This window comes from Trichosurus vulpecula, chromosome 8 (genome assembly GCF_011100635.1).
Source record: "Trichosurus vulpecula isolate mTriVul1 chromosome 8, mTriVul1.pri, whole genome shotgun sequence".
Lineage (NCBI taxonomy): Eukaryota > Metazoa > Chordata > Mammalia > Diprotodontia > Phalangeridae > Trichosurus > Trichosurus vulpecula.
The window spans coordinates 5643295-5658323 of record NC_050580.1 but is presented as its reverse complement, the minus strand read 5'-3'; the positions used below and the strand labels follow the sequence as shown (position 1 = coordinate 5658323).

The 15029-nt window shown below is 50.0% G+C and overlaps 1 protein-coding gene across 2 annotated transcripts in view; it reads left to right on the top strand.

Annotated features, from left to right (window-relative positions):
* MGMT (O-6-methylguanine-DNA methyltransferase) overlaps positions 1-6370 on the top strand; it is a 316266-nt gene extending 309896 nt beyond the window's left edge. For both annotated transcript variants that reach the window (XM_036735814.1, XM_036735813.1), the window contains exon 6: positions 5465-6370. In XM_036735814.1, coding sequence (XP_036591709.1) covers positions 5465-5587 — 123 coding nt within the window. In that variant the 3' untranslated portion in view covers positions 5588-6370. The remainder of the gene's footprint in view (positions 1-5464) is intronic.
* Positions 6371-15029: the final 8659 nt, after the last annotated feature.

Genomic DNA, 15029 nt, shown 5'->3' with positions numbered 1-15029 from the left:
CTGTTGTATCTGAGTTCCTGAAGCCGGGACTGGTTCTGATGGGTTTCGCGCCAAGATGTGCCATTTCCAAATCCAAGTGGTGACACTTTGATTTCAGCAAACCTTTGGGGCCCTGTCTCTGTTCTGAAGAGGTGGTACAGGTTCATCGATTCCTGGAGGGTTAGGTCATGGACAGAGGACAGGTACCTACAAGGAGGTTTGTGATTAGGGGAGCGCAGAACACAAGTCAAAGGTCTGTAAGAAAATGTGAGGTCAGAGAGAGGTCTAGAAGGCATCTTGTAGGAGGTGGCAGGTGAGCCAATCCTGGAAGGAAAGCATGATTTAAGTCAGAGAGTGAGGGAGAGGGGCCTTCCAGGCCTGGATGCCTAGCTGAACAAAAAGGCTGCCCAGGCTAGACACTCACGCCTTGGGGAGGGGGCGCCTTTCTTCCGTCTCCTTAGAGTCTGTGTGCAAAGGACAGCTGGGGGGGGTGCTCTCTGCAAGGTTCCCTTTTTAGTTGGGTTCCTTCACATAATTCATACAGTGACCTTCAACTTTATGAGAAGGTGGAGAAGGTGCCGGCAGCAGCCGAGGACATGCCAGGGACGGCTCACCTTTTGCAAGAAAATTTTTCCAGTAGTTTACTGTGATGGAGATTGGTTGTGAGGCCTGTGGGCCTCCAAGGGTACCTGTAAAGTTCAATTAAAAATCTCATTAGAATAGGAGAGGAGGGCCAGAAAGGCATCTGGGGCCATCACTCAGGGATGGTGTCTTCCACGGCCCCGCTCCCACCAGTGCAGGTGCCTAGGAGCTCCGTCCACTCACGCCTGCCTCTGTCACTCTCCGGCCACACAAGCATTGATCATGCAGAGGCTGAGGGCACATTAAGCCAGAACGCTGAGAGCCTACAGCACCAGCTCCAGCTCTGCGTCTCAGAGGAGAAGGCTGGATGGGGGCATCCCGGAGCAGGGCTGCTTTACGCCATCCTTAGGTGACTGTCAGTACCCCCAAGCTTGCGCTGGTTCCTTTTACTGCATTTGATGCTTCATTTTCCATTTCTCCAAGGTCAGTTTTCAGAGTGGGGAGAAGCAGCAGGATGGGGCAGATGAGATGGACGCTCAGGATGAAAGAGAAGTTGGGTGCTTTTTTTAGTGACTCCTTTTGTCCCTTCCCTTCTGGACTCAGTGATCCATTTTTGACAGTTTGACAGCCTGTCGTCCATTCAGGAAAGCTGGCCTGTTTGGGGGCATCCCATCAAGGAGCCTGGACAAGCCAAGCCCCCCACCCCCCACCCCCCACCCCAACCCTATTCCCGCAGCTTTGTCCTCAGCCAGAATCTGCTCGGCAGTTCAGAGGCAATCGATACGTTGGGCGGCCAGGCTTCTCCCCACCTTTTGCTAAACAAACGCATTCTCCAGGAGTGGGTTTGTCCACGGCTACGGCTCGCCATGAGCACTAACGCCTGCGCCGGCTTGTTCTGCCCAGCTCCGCTGATAAAGATTTAGCGTCGTGTTCTGGGTGTCAGGGCTGTCAGTTCAGCTGAGCCATTTGACCAGAAGAAAAAACGCCCAGGGAGTTATTGATTACAGCGTCTCAGTGTCACTTGTTCACCAGGATTTAGGTATTGATGAGGCTGCGAGTGAAAACAAGCTCCTTCCCTTGTGGGCTGCTACCCAGAAGAACGAACGCAAAGTTGGAGGAAATATTCAGCTGGTACCAGAATCAGAGGGATTCCATTATTGATTGAAAGGCCCCTTCATGTTATTTTTGTTAGAGACAAATCTATAGGTTTGGAAGTTTTATAGCATTTGAGAGCAGGGCTGTGTAAGGGAGGGATCCGTGCACTGGCTGGGTTAGGGCTCACAACAGGAGGATTTCGATGGGGCCGTTACTAGGAGGAGCTTCTTGGGTGTCGATAAAAATTGCACGTTGATTCAGGAAAGGATGGGAGACCTCCTTTGAAAATGTCCTCAGGACCCCCATAAATTTCAGGAGGTCTCTTTATTTGAACAGCCACTGAGCTGACAATAGAATTAGCCTAAAGAGAAGCAGCAGCTTCCATACTTCTCCAGGATGCAGATGGCGAGAGTTTGGGAAGGCTCAGCCCCTTCCCCTGCTGGGGAGAGGAGCCAAGTAGAGTCCGGCCACCGTGCCCGGCTTCCACATCAGGGGTATGTTTGCTGATGCCTGGCTGGGGAAGGTGTGGGAAGGACTCATTTTAGGTTTTTAAAGAGCAGCCACATAGAGCAAGTCAGAGGAAAGAGAACCAGGGCCAACCCCACATTGTGTACCTAATCCTGAGAAAGTCAGACAGAACAGGCATTGTCAGCTCTTGTCCCAATGGCCGGCGTTGTACCTCCTCCCACGGCCGCTGCCCTATTTTGACTCCTACATTTGGTGAGGAGGCTCTAGAATGAATATTGCTCTGTCTATAGAGGGGGATACTCATTTTCCCACAATGAACATTTCAGGAATAATAATAATCACCACGAAAAATGATGAAATTCTGCATTTCTTGTGATCTGCTAACTTTTCACACAAAATTCTGGGAAAGTTTCTTTTTACTTAAAGAGAAGGTTATTAGCGGTCTACAAATTAGATGAGAAGATGCTGCATGTGTTGAGTTCCATTAGGCTGTGCATCTGGGTGAAGGATGCTGTTTGCACAGTTACATGGGCCATGCAGGGTGGGCTGGCTTTGAGATCTCAAGGACAGGCAAGAGGTCACTTAGCCACTCTCTGCCTGGAAAATTAAGGCATTGCGTTAGATGGCCTCTTCTAGCTGCAGAGTCCAAGGTCCTGATCTTTGAAAGGGCACCTAATTCTGTTGTGCTAAGACCGTGACACCCCTGGCTAACTGTCCCCATGGCCTGCCCGCACCCGTGCCCAGAGTGAGCCATGTCACAGTCCAACAAGTCAGATATGTGCCCTCCACAGAGTGGGGGCAAACTTTAGCCTATCCTTATACAGCCCTATCATACTCAGCATGGTACCTGGCATACAGGAGGTGCCTAATAGCTGACCGTTTCTGGAGTGCTTTGTACCCGGCATGGTACCCGACACACAGGAGGTGCTTAATAACTAACTGTTTCTGGAGTGCTGTGCACGTGTGACCTTATTTGATCCTCACAATGACCCTGAGACGTTGGTGTTATTATTATCTCCATTTTACAGATGGGGAAACTGAGGCTGGGATTGAGACTTGTCTGGGATCAGGCAGGATTTGAACACAGGACTTCCAGACTCCAAGTGAGGTCCTTTATTTGTCACATTACTTAGGCATCCCCCAGTCTTCATGAAGGCGTTTTCCTTCATTCAGTCATAGCAGAGTATTCAGTGTAGTAATGGGGTGCCAGGCCAGTCCATTGCCGATTAGCAGGGGGCAAGAGGAAGAGGTGGTTACTGACAACAAGAGGGAAACGGAAGGAGGGGCTGGGGTGGGCACATCAGGAAGTAGAGGTGGGGCCGCAAGGAGTCTCAGAACCATCGGTCCCTGTGAGAGTTTGCGCACTCAGCCCTTGCCCAGCCTCAGAATAACGTACTAGAGACAGTGGCTGCCATGCACGGGCCTTGAAGGGCTAGTGGCCATCTTTGAGCTGTCTCCGGGGTAAGCCAAGCCTATGCGGCCAGAGGGTCCGTGGCAATCCATTGGGGTTCTTCTTTTCCTTTCTTTGCTTCAGGTCGGGTTACTCTGGAGAACCTCTTTGTAGTGATCAGACTCATGGTTGCCTCGTGTCAGGGTGAGAGTTAGAACCCTGGTCTCTGAGATTCCTTCCGGTTCTTTATGGTCTGAGATGCGCTCTGAGCCGAAGCCACCCGCCATGTTGTCCCACATTTGAGTGCCTGCCAAGCCCCCATGAGGCTCAGCCGCTGCTGGCAAGGTCTTTGCCAGTATTGCGTGATTCTTGATTTTCTTTTTTAAGTCAGAATCCTCTGCTCTCTGTGGGGGAGTAGTGACAAGAGCCCAGTCGGGAGACCCCCACCCGCTGCCTGACCCAGGGCCGGTCCATGCTCTCCCCTGGACCTCTCCTTGCTGACCAGGGAGCACACAGACCCTTCCCACTCAACTTGGCAATTCCGTGGCTTCTCAGGTCATAGATTTAGAATGGGGAGGGAGAGACATAGACAAAGACCAACGGTCCTTCCTCCTCATTTTGTAAATGAGGAAGAGGAGCCCAGAGCGATTGCAGCTTGCTCTCAGGGTCCTAGAGATGGGAAGTGGCAGATGGGAAATATGGCGTCAACAGCTACAGAAGGAACCCTGAGCACTACCTCTTAGCTTTCCTAGAGGAATCCCAAGAGGTTTTTTCCTTTCCGTGGCACAGAGTTTTCCTAATAAAAAGTTTGGACTCTTCGGAAAACCAAGATAAGATGCCCCTTGCTGTCCTGCCCCCCATTTAAGCCCCCTCTCAGAGGAGGAAAAGGCACTCTGGCCGGGGGGTGGTGGTTAAAGGGGCTCAAGTCTAGGAGGGGTCCGAGGGGCTCAGGTCTAGGCTGGCACTGAGTCCTCAGGTGACCGGACACATCCCTTGACTTTTCTAAGTCTCTGCCTTCTCAACAGCAGAATGAGGGAATGCCCTGGATCATCTCTGATCTCTACAAAGCCCGAAATGTTAACACCCTCTGCACTGGGAAGTCGGGTTTGGGTGTGGGGTTAGGGCTTGGGAGAGATATTGATTGACATCTTAAATGAAAATGACAGACAGCCTGGCCTTGAAGCCACTGCCATTAGAACATCCCTTACAGAATCTGTTTGTGTCCAAGGCCTCTTTGGCGTCTGGGGAAGCCTCTGGACCCTTCTCAGAATCAAGTTTCTAAAATATATAAAAGAAGACACAGGATCATAAAGAGAGCCATTTATACTGAAATAGTTATCCATACAGACCCAAACAAAGAGTACTTACCTTAAAACACATTCTGCAGCCTGAATGTCTGCGAGCTCTTAGCTCAGGTCCTTGTTGGCAGGATTTTGACCAGTTCTAGCCCTGCCATGGGATATAATCTGCAGTCCAGGCTTTGGCTCTTACTGAGTCAGGAAAGCCAAAAATCCCATTGTCAAAGGGGACCCCTCTTCCGTGGAAGCTGACCAGAGGTCCTCTGTCTCCTCATCTGCCTGGATTGACCAGTAGCCCCCTGGTGACCTGACCTGGGATGGCAGAGACCTCCCCAGGAGGGGCTCCTGAAGCTGGAAGGGATGAGAGGCACCATCAAGCCTTTCCAATCCCAGCCTGAGCTCATGCCATCTTCCCTGAGGCTAAAGCTGGGCATGCCTCTCTCTCTAGACCCCCTTAGTGCCCATACTCTTGGCTTGCAGAAGCCATCAGAGTGCCTAAAGCAGTCTGTCACCTGGGGGCCTCAGCCCTCTCTGCTCTGTCAGCTGGGCCACAGAGTTTGATGTGGCCCCTGCCTCTCCACCCGTGGCACCATCACTGACCCCCAGGGATGAGCACTTCCCAAGCAATGGCCTGTCTTACTCTCTCTTCCAGGTCCCAATCATCATTCCGTGCCACCGAGTGATCTGTAGCAGTGGAAAAATTGGCAACTACACGGGCGGAGTGGGCGTGAAGGAGTGGCTTCTGGGCCACGAGAAGCATGCAAAAGGAAAGTAGGCTGAGTAAGGCTGCCCACCACCAGGGCCGGGCCCAGCACAGAGTGCAGCTTTGCTGCCAGATCACAACAGAATTTAACGGGGAGTTGGGGGGTGGGGAGAGATAAATATTTGAGGGTTACCCAGATAGAATGCAGCATCCAAGGGCTGTGGGCCAGGATGGAGTGGCACCCTAGGTTAAACAAGTGGGCTGGCTCCCAGAGGACCCCACCACTGCCCCCTTCCTGGCAGAGTAAGTCCAGCAATCAGCGCCTGGCATTACTGCTGTATTTTGTTCCCATTTCCAGCCCTGTTTTTGTTCTATTTTAATGCCCATTAAAGCAAGGATAAGGGAGTAGGAGGGGCCCAGATTGAGGGGTGCCCTGGCCCCTTGAAGGAAGCATCTGGCTCACCAAGGAGGCAGCCGGGAGCCAAAGAACCGGCAGAAGCTGCCACACATGCCCCTGGTTCCTGCTCCCCCTCGTGTTTGTGCAGGCTGGAAAGCTGTCCCTCTGCCAGAAGCTCTGCCCAAGATTCCCCTGCTTTCTTTGAGGTTTGAGCTGTGGAAACGGTGTTTTCCATAAACAGCCCTCGGTGCCGCCCCTTCAGAAGGAAATCTCCAGTGAATCACCCACTCCCGGAGGCGTTGCAACAGTAGCCATCGATGGCATTGCCCAAAAGCCCTCCTGTATGAGCGCGGTGGGGCAGGGAGGGGTAGGTGGCTGCTCACTGGGCTCTGCCAATGTCTGTTGCATTTGAGGTGTTCAGGGTTCAACTTTCTGAGAAATAAAGCTTTACGCCCAGGTTTGCATCGTCTCTTCTGTTTGGTTTCAGGTTTGCCTCACTGTAGGAAGCAGGTCAGGGAGCAGAGGCAGCTCTCTAGGTCCTCCCCCAGATGCCCCCTGGGCCCCTGGACAGTCTCTCTTCCGAGGGGCTGAAGCCAGTGAGGTCAGTGACCCTAACCGCCATTCTTGGCCTGGGAGCGGTAAGGCAGGCAGAGAGGCTGATTGCTTTCACTGCTGGGCTCTCCCAAAGGTGAGATATCTCCAGATGTTTGGTGCCAGCCCCCTTGGCTAACGTGCTGTCATTTTAACTTTGTGATTAGCTGGACAGATGAAATGCAAGGGCTCTGTGTAACTGTACATGTGCCTGTGAATATAAGCCCACACCGGATAGATGGAGAAAATCAACTGGGCCCCACTGGGCCCCCTCCAGCTGCAGCTTTGGTCAAGGTTTCTGGCGACCATGTGAACCGCAGCCCAAACCTCAAGGAGCTGGTCTGCGTCCCCAGAACCCCAAGACCTCGGTGGCCTCACAACCTGGAGAGTCTGGATGGTTCCATCTTTGCCAAATGGTGATACCAGCCAGAGTGCTGAACTTGTGCCATCACTCCTGTGTGTCTGTCTCCTGAACCTTCCTCCCAAGTGCTGCTATCACCTTTATCCAAAGTGTTCCTCTCCCAAAATAAAACATGAGCCCTCTTCCATCAGCTCCCTGTCCTTGGCCTCTGATATTATCCCTGTACAGTTCCCCAGCCCAGATCCCTGGAAGGGCCCGGGCTGGGCAGCTGGCTTTGTTGACAAAGAGACAGCCGAGCTCACAGAGGTGGGGGTGGAGGAGGATGCCTGCATTCTGCCCCCGAGAAGCCACAAAACTGAGCCAGTGGGCGGCCTCTGTGGAGCCCTCCCTCTGACTGTGTGCACTCTGCTTTACCAGAGGGGTGGGCATTTTTTCCTTCTTGGTAGGGCAAGTGGAGAGGCTGGGTTGCCCTTTGAATTTCCCTTCCAGGACAGAGGCACCCACCTAGGTCTGATAAGGAAATGCTTTAGCACAGAAGAGGGAATCCCTGAGGACACCTGCCTGATGCCTGGTGGGGGAGAGAGGCATGATGGGGAGGGTTCATGAACAGGAGCCATGAGGAGTTTGCAGAGCCCACTTCATTTGTCGGCTTCAGGCCCAGCTGTCTCTTCTCTGGCTGTGTGTTTTCCAACAGAGGGCACTGTAGTTAAGAAGAATTACAGGGATGGGCTCCACAAAGTGTGGTGAAGACCCTCACCACCTTTTCCCCCTCCTCTTTAAGAATGAATTTGAAAATGAGCAACACCCTCAGAAATCTCCAAACTGACTTATTTGCAGCATTTCAGACAGGCAGCCTCAGGAATATTATAGAACAAGGCTTTGGGTCCCACTGATGGGGCAAAAGAGGAGCTGCTATCCTCCCAGCCTGATGAAAAATGGCCTTTGTAGATTGAGGATGTCAGAAAGCACTCATGATGCACTTGGGGGTGAATGCTAATGAAGGAGGGGTCAGCCACCCCAAACCTCAGTGTTGTCAGGTGTAGGTAGGGCCTCCTTGGGTGCAGGAGCATTCTTCCTCCTTACACATAGGGTACCAATAGGAATGGGCAGGATGGATGGTGAATGAGTGAGCAAAAATGCCCTGCCTCTTAGGTGGGGTCCAGTCACTGGTGGCTGTGATCCAAATGAGGAGGGAATGAATAAACAAATGTCACAGGCTCCCAGATATAAACCTGAAAAGGATCTCAGAGAGGCCTGAAGACCTTTAAGCCACCCCCCCCCTCCTCATTTTGTGGAAAAGGAAAATGTCCCAAAGAGGTCATGACTTGTCCAGGGCCACAAAGGCCTGATTAGAAGGCAGATCCTCTGGCTCCGTGTCTCCTGCGTCCTACAAGGTGCCCTTCGCAGCTCCTCCAACGATATCCCCGTCCCTGCACTGTTAGACGGCCACCAGCCATCCGAACTGGATCGTGATAGCTCCATACCAGTCCTGCAAAGCGAGCTGTGCAGCAAGAGCTGGGTCATGAGGCCAAAATAATCTAGTTGAGAAAACAGAAGCAGGAGTGTAGCTGTTGTGGCACTACAGACCCAGTTTTCTCAGAGGATGTGCCCCCGTCCTGTCCCAGCGCTCTTGATAGATGCCCGGTTCCAACTCTGTTGTGTGGCTCACGACGAGCCCCAGGAATCCAGAAGACCCTTGTGGCCAGTGGGTGGAAGAGCGAGCGTCCAGAAGCGCGTGAGGAGACGCAGAAGTCCACTTCCACCTGCCGAGGAGGAGCGGGAGAGGATTGTGCCTCGGGATTGGGTTCCACTGACCGATCAGATTTCCTCCCCTCTGCCTTGGAGTCCTGTGAACTGCTGACATCGAGACGCCGGGCAGCCAGGGCAGCAGGCGCGGTGGCGTCTCGTACCAGCTCATTCTGTGTTCGCCCGCTTCCCGAGACTAAGATAACGAAAGATTCAGAAATAGTATTTGCTTTGGCGGCACCACGTTTTCAGCGAAATGGATGCCCTCGACCGTGGAGAAGGCTGAGATCTTCCGTGGGCTATTATCTCTCTTGCCCCCATGGAAACGACCTTTCCAATAAAATCGCACCCGAAAGGCAGGTGAATCTCCAGAACCTGTGGGAACCCAACAGTGCGGCAACAATGTAGCTAGGCTTGTGTGAGAGTGTGAGGACCCACCCAGAATAGGGGACCATGGGGGTGCATTCCACTGAAGCAGCAGCAATTAAAATAAGTGAGGGTATTGAGGATGCCATGGAGAGGGGAGGGGATTTAAGGTGAGTGTAGATACACTTTGGAGAGCAAAGCAGGGAAGGGGATCTTCTGTGCCTTCTCCAAGTATTTCAAGGACACCCTGCTTCTTAGGAGGTATCCAGTCACTCGCGGCATGATCCGGGTGAAGGGTTGTCTAATAATAATGTGCAAAAGACGGGGCCCATCATCCTTGCTGCTAATTTCTGTACCTTTTGCATTTTTCTACTTTCATAGAATGGCAGAAAGGGATGGAGGGTCAGAATTAGAGTAAAGGAAATCTGGCTTCAAATCTAAGCCCAAACACTGGCTGTGATACCCCAAGGCTGGGGAGAGTAAGTGATTGACTCAGTTTCCCCATCTGTAATTGGAAATCCTACCACCTTGCTCACAGGACTTCTAGGAGACTCAAGGTAGATAATTTGATAAAGCGCTTCCCAAGCCTTCAAGAGATATTGAAAAAGATGAGTCTCTGTTATTAATCTTGTTACGAAGGGCACTGTGTTTGAGAGTCACCATGCATACATCTAATGAGACAATACACGCTAACTCTCATCATTATTATAGAATGTGAATGATGCATTTCTGCTGAAACTTTTTCCCTGTTTCCCAAACTGTTGATGAACACAGATGTTCCTCCTGACTCGTTACCTTTAAAAATGCAGCCTAAGAATAAAAATCTATAGAGAGAGATTGCTTAGAAACTTAAGTGCAGGAATCCAAGGGGAGTCCGGGAAGATTTATGTACTATTTCAGGAGTAATTGCTCAGTAAAATTCTTGTCGGAATGTAAAAATCCTTGAAGAATTGCGTTCCCAGATTTAATTGTAATCCCTGCCCGAATCCTGCAAAAACATAATAGCTTTGTTTAAAATGCTGGCCAGGAACTGACAGCACCCTTGGCCAGGACTGCATGCCAGCCCCGCCCCCCCCCCCACAACTCACACACATGCACACACACAGCTCACACATACACATACAACTTACACACATGCACACACACACAGCTCACACATACACATACAACTCACACACATGCACACACAACTCACACAACTCACACACATACACGTACAAACTTACACACATGCACACACACACACACAAGCTCCTCATCCTCCTCATTACTTCTCCTGCACTGGTGGCCTTGACAACAATGGACAGTAGTCCTGGCACTAACCTCAGCCATGCTTACAGCAGGAGGTGTTTGCACGTATTGATGTGCAGGTCAGCCAATCTAACTCTGGAGCTGGTCAGAGAGCTAAGGGCTCCTTTTGTTTGCAGCACTCCCCTGGACAGTGTGTGAGCGATAAATAAATTGGCTTAATGCATGTTATGGGGGATGGGGGAGATGGTGGAGAGAGGCATACAGGGTAGGGTGAGTAAAGTTGTTTGATTTATTTTACTCCAAAGATGATCCCAGAAGAGCAGTCAGGAAATCATCCCTCTCCCCTCAGCCCCTCATGCTGCCCGGCAGTGCCAGTGTTCCCAGCTGTGGTCCAGCCACCCGCTGTTTGTGGGATGGCCTTGCTTCTTTTCTCTAATTGCCATGGGTCAGTAAGGAAGGGCAGTCTGTGGCATGGAGGTGATTAGGATATAAATCTGCTTGGCCTCCCAGAGGCCTCTGAACTGGGCTGTATTTTGCTGGGTCTAGGGCATTTGATTAAAAGTTGGCATTCCCAAAACCAAAGTTCACATCGGTTTTGCTTGTTATCAGTTTGGGAGATGTTCAGATGGAGGCCGAGCTTTGGATGGGAGCAGATCCAGAGCAGCCCCTGTCTGTGTGAAGTAATGTGGGGGTGGCAGCTGAAAGCCAGGCCTGGCAACTGGAGAAACTGCAGGGATGGCCTGGCCTGACGTCGCTGAGGGCAGGAGTCCAGAGGCTTCTGGACCAAGTGGCTCCAGCTGCAGACAGATGGAGAACGTCTGGGCTCCATCACCCCAGGTCGGCTCTGACAAGGATCTTTCTATTACAGTGGGAAAGTGGATAAGCAAGTCACAGAGGGTAGCCAGGAAGAAGGTGAAAATTGACGTGAGCGCAGGGCGCTGACACGCCTCTGATTGATGAGAGGATATTGTTAACAAGCCTTTAAAGTTTCTCATTAATGTTTTTTTTTTTCCATTGAAAAGAGCCACAAGAAAAAAAAATACCACACGGACAGTAATGAAGATCGATCCTGTACAGTAAGTTATCAGCTGGGGGGAGGGGCACTGCCTCTTTTGGTATCTTACTTTCGGGCCTAATGTCTTCACTCGCAGTTGTCTTTACTTCAGTGGCCTGATGCTGGGCCAAGAGCCACACAAAAGAGTATACGTGTGCAGAAGTTTAACAGTGGGCATCAATAAATAAATAAAGGAACAAACGCAGAGACAGACAGACAGATAGACAAATAGGTATATAGATGAATGGATGAGTGAATGAATAGATAAATGAATGAATGGATAGATAAATGAATGAATGGATAGACAGATGAATGGATGTATGGATGGGTGGATGACTAAATGAATAGGTAGATAAATGGATGAATAAATATATAACTAATAAATACGTGAATGAATAAAATAGATGAATGGATGAATGGATAAATGGGTAGATAAATAGATGAATGAATAAATGCATGGATGAATACATAAATAAATGGATGGATAGATAAACAAATGGATAAGTAAACGAATAAGTGAATAAATGAGTGGAGAAAGGAAGGAAGAATGAAAGAGAGAAATAGAGAAGCATACCCAGGCTGGTTTGAGATGACTGGGAGCTATGGAGTTGGTGGAGTGAAGCAGCCCTGGAACCTTCCTCAGGGCAGTATAAAAACATAAGGGCATGCATACATGGTCACCATCCATATATACCAACCTTTGAGGAAGGACCAGAAAAGACATTGCCCTCCCAGCCTAAGCAAGGGGTGTCCTCGACCAGGAGGAAGGCTCTTAGCTAGCTCATGCCTGGTGACTCAGTGCTCTTTTCTTCCAGTGAACATGGGGATCATCTCTAGACCTGGAGTCAGCTTGTGGGGCTGATGGTGCCTTCACATAGGGTGCCATGTGGGACCTGAGTTCCCCGTTGCCACTCCACCCCATTCCCACACATGAAAACTACTAGCGAAGCCCACCACCACAAATAATACTAATGTTTTTCCTCCTGCTGAAAAGCCTGTTTTGTACTTAAGAAAAGGCAATATGGTTGCTTCTGAATCGGTTTGTTGACTCAAATCAAGAAAAACCCAGCAGGAAAAATATCGGTATCCAAACAGGAAGCAACATGTGCTATTGTGCGAAAGACACGGTTTTTCCCTGTTTGGATTGCTGTGTTTTACGTGGACAAATGGCACCGATGGGAGCATGAGGTCCAGGCCGTCCTGGCAGTAGGATGGCAGTTACAGGAGGCAAGCTTGCCAATGAGCCCAAGGAGGCAGATGGAGAGCCTTGGCCGTGATGTCACGGCCCTCCGGGGCCCTCCTTCCACTTCTGTGGGAGACTCAACTCTAGCTAATAACCTCTTAGGGAGCCTTGACTGGTGGCAGGCTCTGAGCTAAGCCCCGGGGATACCCTGAAAGGTGGAAACAGCCCCTGCCCTGAAGGAGCTTACCTGCCAATGGAGAAGCCAACATACAACAACATAGAAGAGGCATAATCACCGAGCATTTCCAGAGTGCTTTCAGATTCACAAAGCACTTTATAGATGTTACCTCATTGATCCTCACGATGACCCTGGGAGATAGGTGCTACCATTATTCTCATCTCAAAGAAGACAAAACTGAGGCGGAGAGAGGCTAAGTGATTTGCCCAGGGTCACACAGCTGGGAAGCATCTGAGACAGGATTTGATCTCAGGTCTTCCTGACTTCAGGTCCAGCACTCTTTCCATTACACCACCCAGAGGCCCTCATATTTTTGCCTTTTGAATAAAAACATGAGGTGAGGGTCCAGTCCAGTAGTGGTCATCCAGTTCTCCAAGTGAGGCAGGAAACCCCTCTGTGTCCCGCTACCTTCCCCCCCTGCCCATGATCCAAGGCCTGGCTGCCGTCATTTCCAGGATTCTTGCGTTCCAAGTGGGGCGTCTTGATTCTTCATGTTTGTTGCTGTTGTTTTACCCCAGACGTGAATGTAGTTCTTTGGGGACTAAAGTGGTTAAATTCATAAAAAGCTTTGGGATCCTTGCGGATGAAAGACATTATATAAGTATAAGATACTATTACTGAACAAAAATCCTCCTAATCCCAGATGTGGGAGTCAGTTCCTACTAGCTCACTTGGCACTGGTCCCAGCCAGAGTGAGATTTACCTAGGATTGGCAAGTTTTCAAAATACTTAACTCAGTTATTTTACCCACTTTCTTGATTCCCAAGAAGGGAGGATTAAAAATACCCCATTAGTCGTCCCACAGAGGCTGTCTGAATGGTTTGGGAGCCCGAGCATGGCCCAGCCCCTCTGGTGGCTGCCCCATCAGTCGTGAGCCGGCTCGGGGTCCAGAGGCATGCATCACCTACGGACTGTCAGGCTCAGCCTCCGTTGGCATCCCACAGTCGTCACCTCCTACACAAGCATCCTCAGCCACAGGCAGGAAACTCATCAGCACTCCTGTCATTTAAGGGAAGAATAAACAGGGCCTATCTGCATGTGTTTTATTTGTTGGGGCTTTTGTGGAAATGCCCTTCTCGACACACACAGAATTCCCTCCGTGGGTGAAGTTTTTTCATGGGGAAGTCAGAGCTCGTTCTTAGTCTCAAACACATGCGCTTAGAATGCTTAGACTCTCCATCCCCTCCCTGGCGACGTTCCATCCATCAAGAAGATCCCTAATTCCTTCTCCCTCTGGTAGACTCCCAAAGATGAACGTAATCGTCTTCCATTTCTGTTCTTTTCTCAGAGGCCTGGCTCATGAAGTATCACCTCCATATGAAAGCAGCCACATGTCATTGTCACAGGGACTGGTCTAAGGTGTCTGGCTAGAGAAAAGCTTAGTGGTCATGTCTTTCATCTAAGGGGGGCAGCAGCTCATTAGCTTGAGACCTCCCCCATGTTTATCCATACTCTTGATACCTGACCTCCCTACGTATTCTTCTACCCTCTTGCCCACAGGTCAGCTAACACAAAGCCCAGCTTTCTTTCCACTACCCAAACTGCCTCTAGGAGGAGGTATTTAATAAAAACCACTAATACTAATTTAAATACAAAATTGAGAGGTGTTTAATTTTTAAAAAACTACTAATAATTAGAAATGATGGCAATCTCTACAGATCAAAAGGGCTCGGCCTGGTGGCTAGGAGTTATCCATCAGAAGCTGGCTGTCTTTTAAGGACCGACAGGTAAAGTTCTCCATACTCCAAATACTGACCTTAGAATGTCCTGGAGAACACAACCTACAACCTGGCCCAAAAATGAAGCATCGTCACAGATGATACCGCTCCCCACAATCACACAAACATAACACTGACCCATAAAAAAGGTCAGGAATGCCGTTTTAGTAGACTTCACCAAGCCAGATGCTCCTCATCTCCAAGGTTCAGGGAACAAAAGTTTCCAAAATACGAAGGCCAAAATAAATATAAAATATATGTTACACCATATATAAAGAAGGCACAAGCACCCGGGGAAAGGCTGTGAAGCACGTCCTCCTCGCCGTCCTCTTGTCTGCTCCTGGAGTGGTCCCAAGAATGCTCTCAGTGAACCTACACATGAGGGGCTGCCTGTTCAATAATCTGTCAAACGATGACTAAAGGGAACAAGCAAGATAATGTTGATGGTTTGTCCTTGGACTATTTCTATCTGAATCTTGCCCAAAATAATGAGAGGAATGAGAAGATGCTGAGGATAGGAAGTACAGCACATTAAAATTTTGTAAAACTTTTTACTAGCATCATCCCAGGTAAGTCTCACCAAAGCCTAGAAACCAGGTGGACAAATCG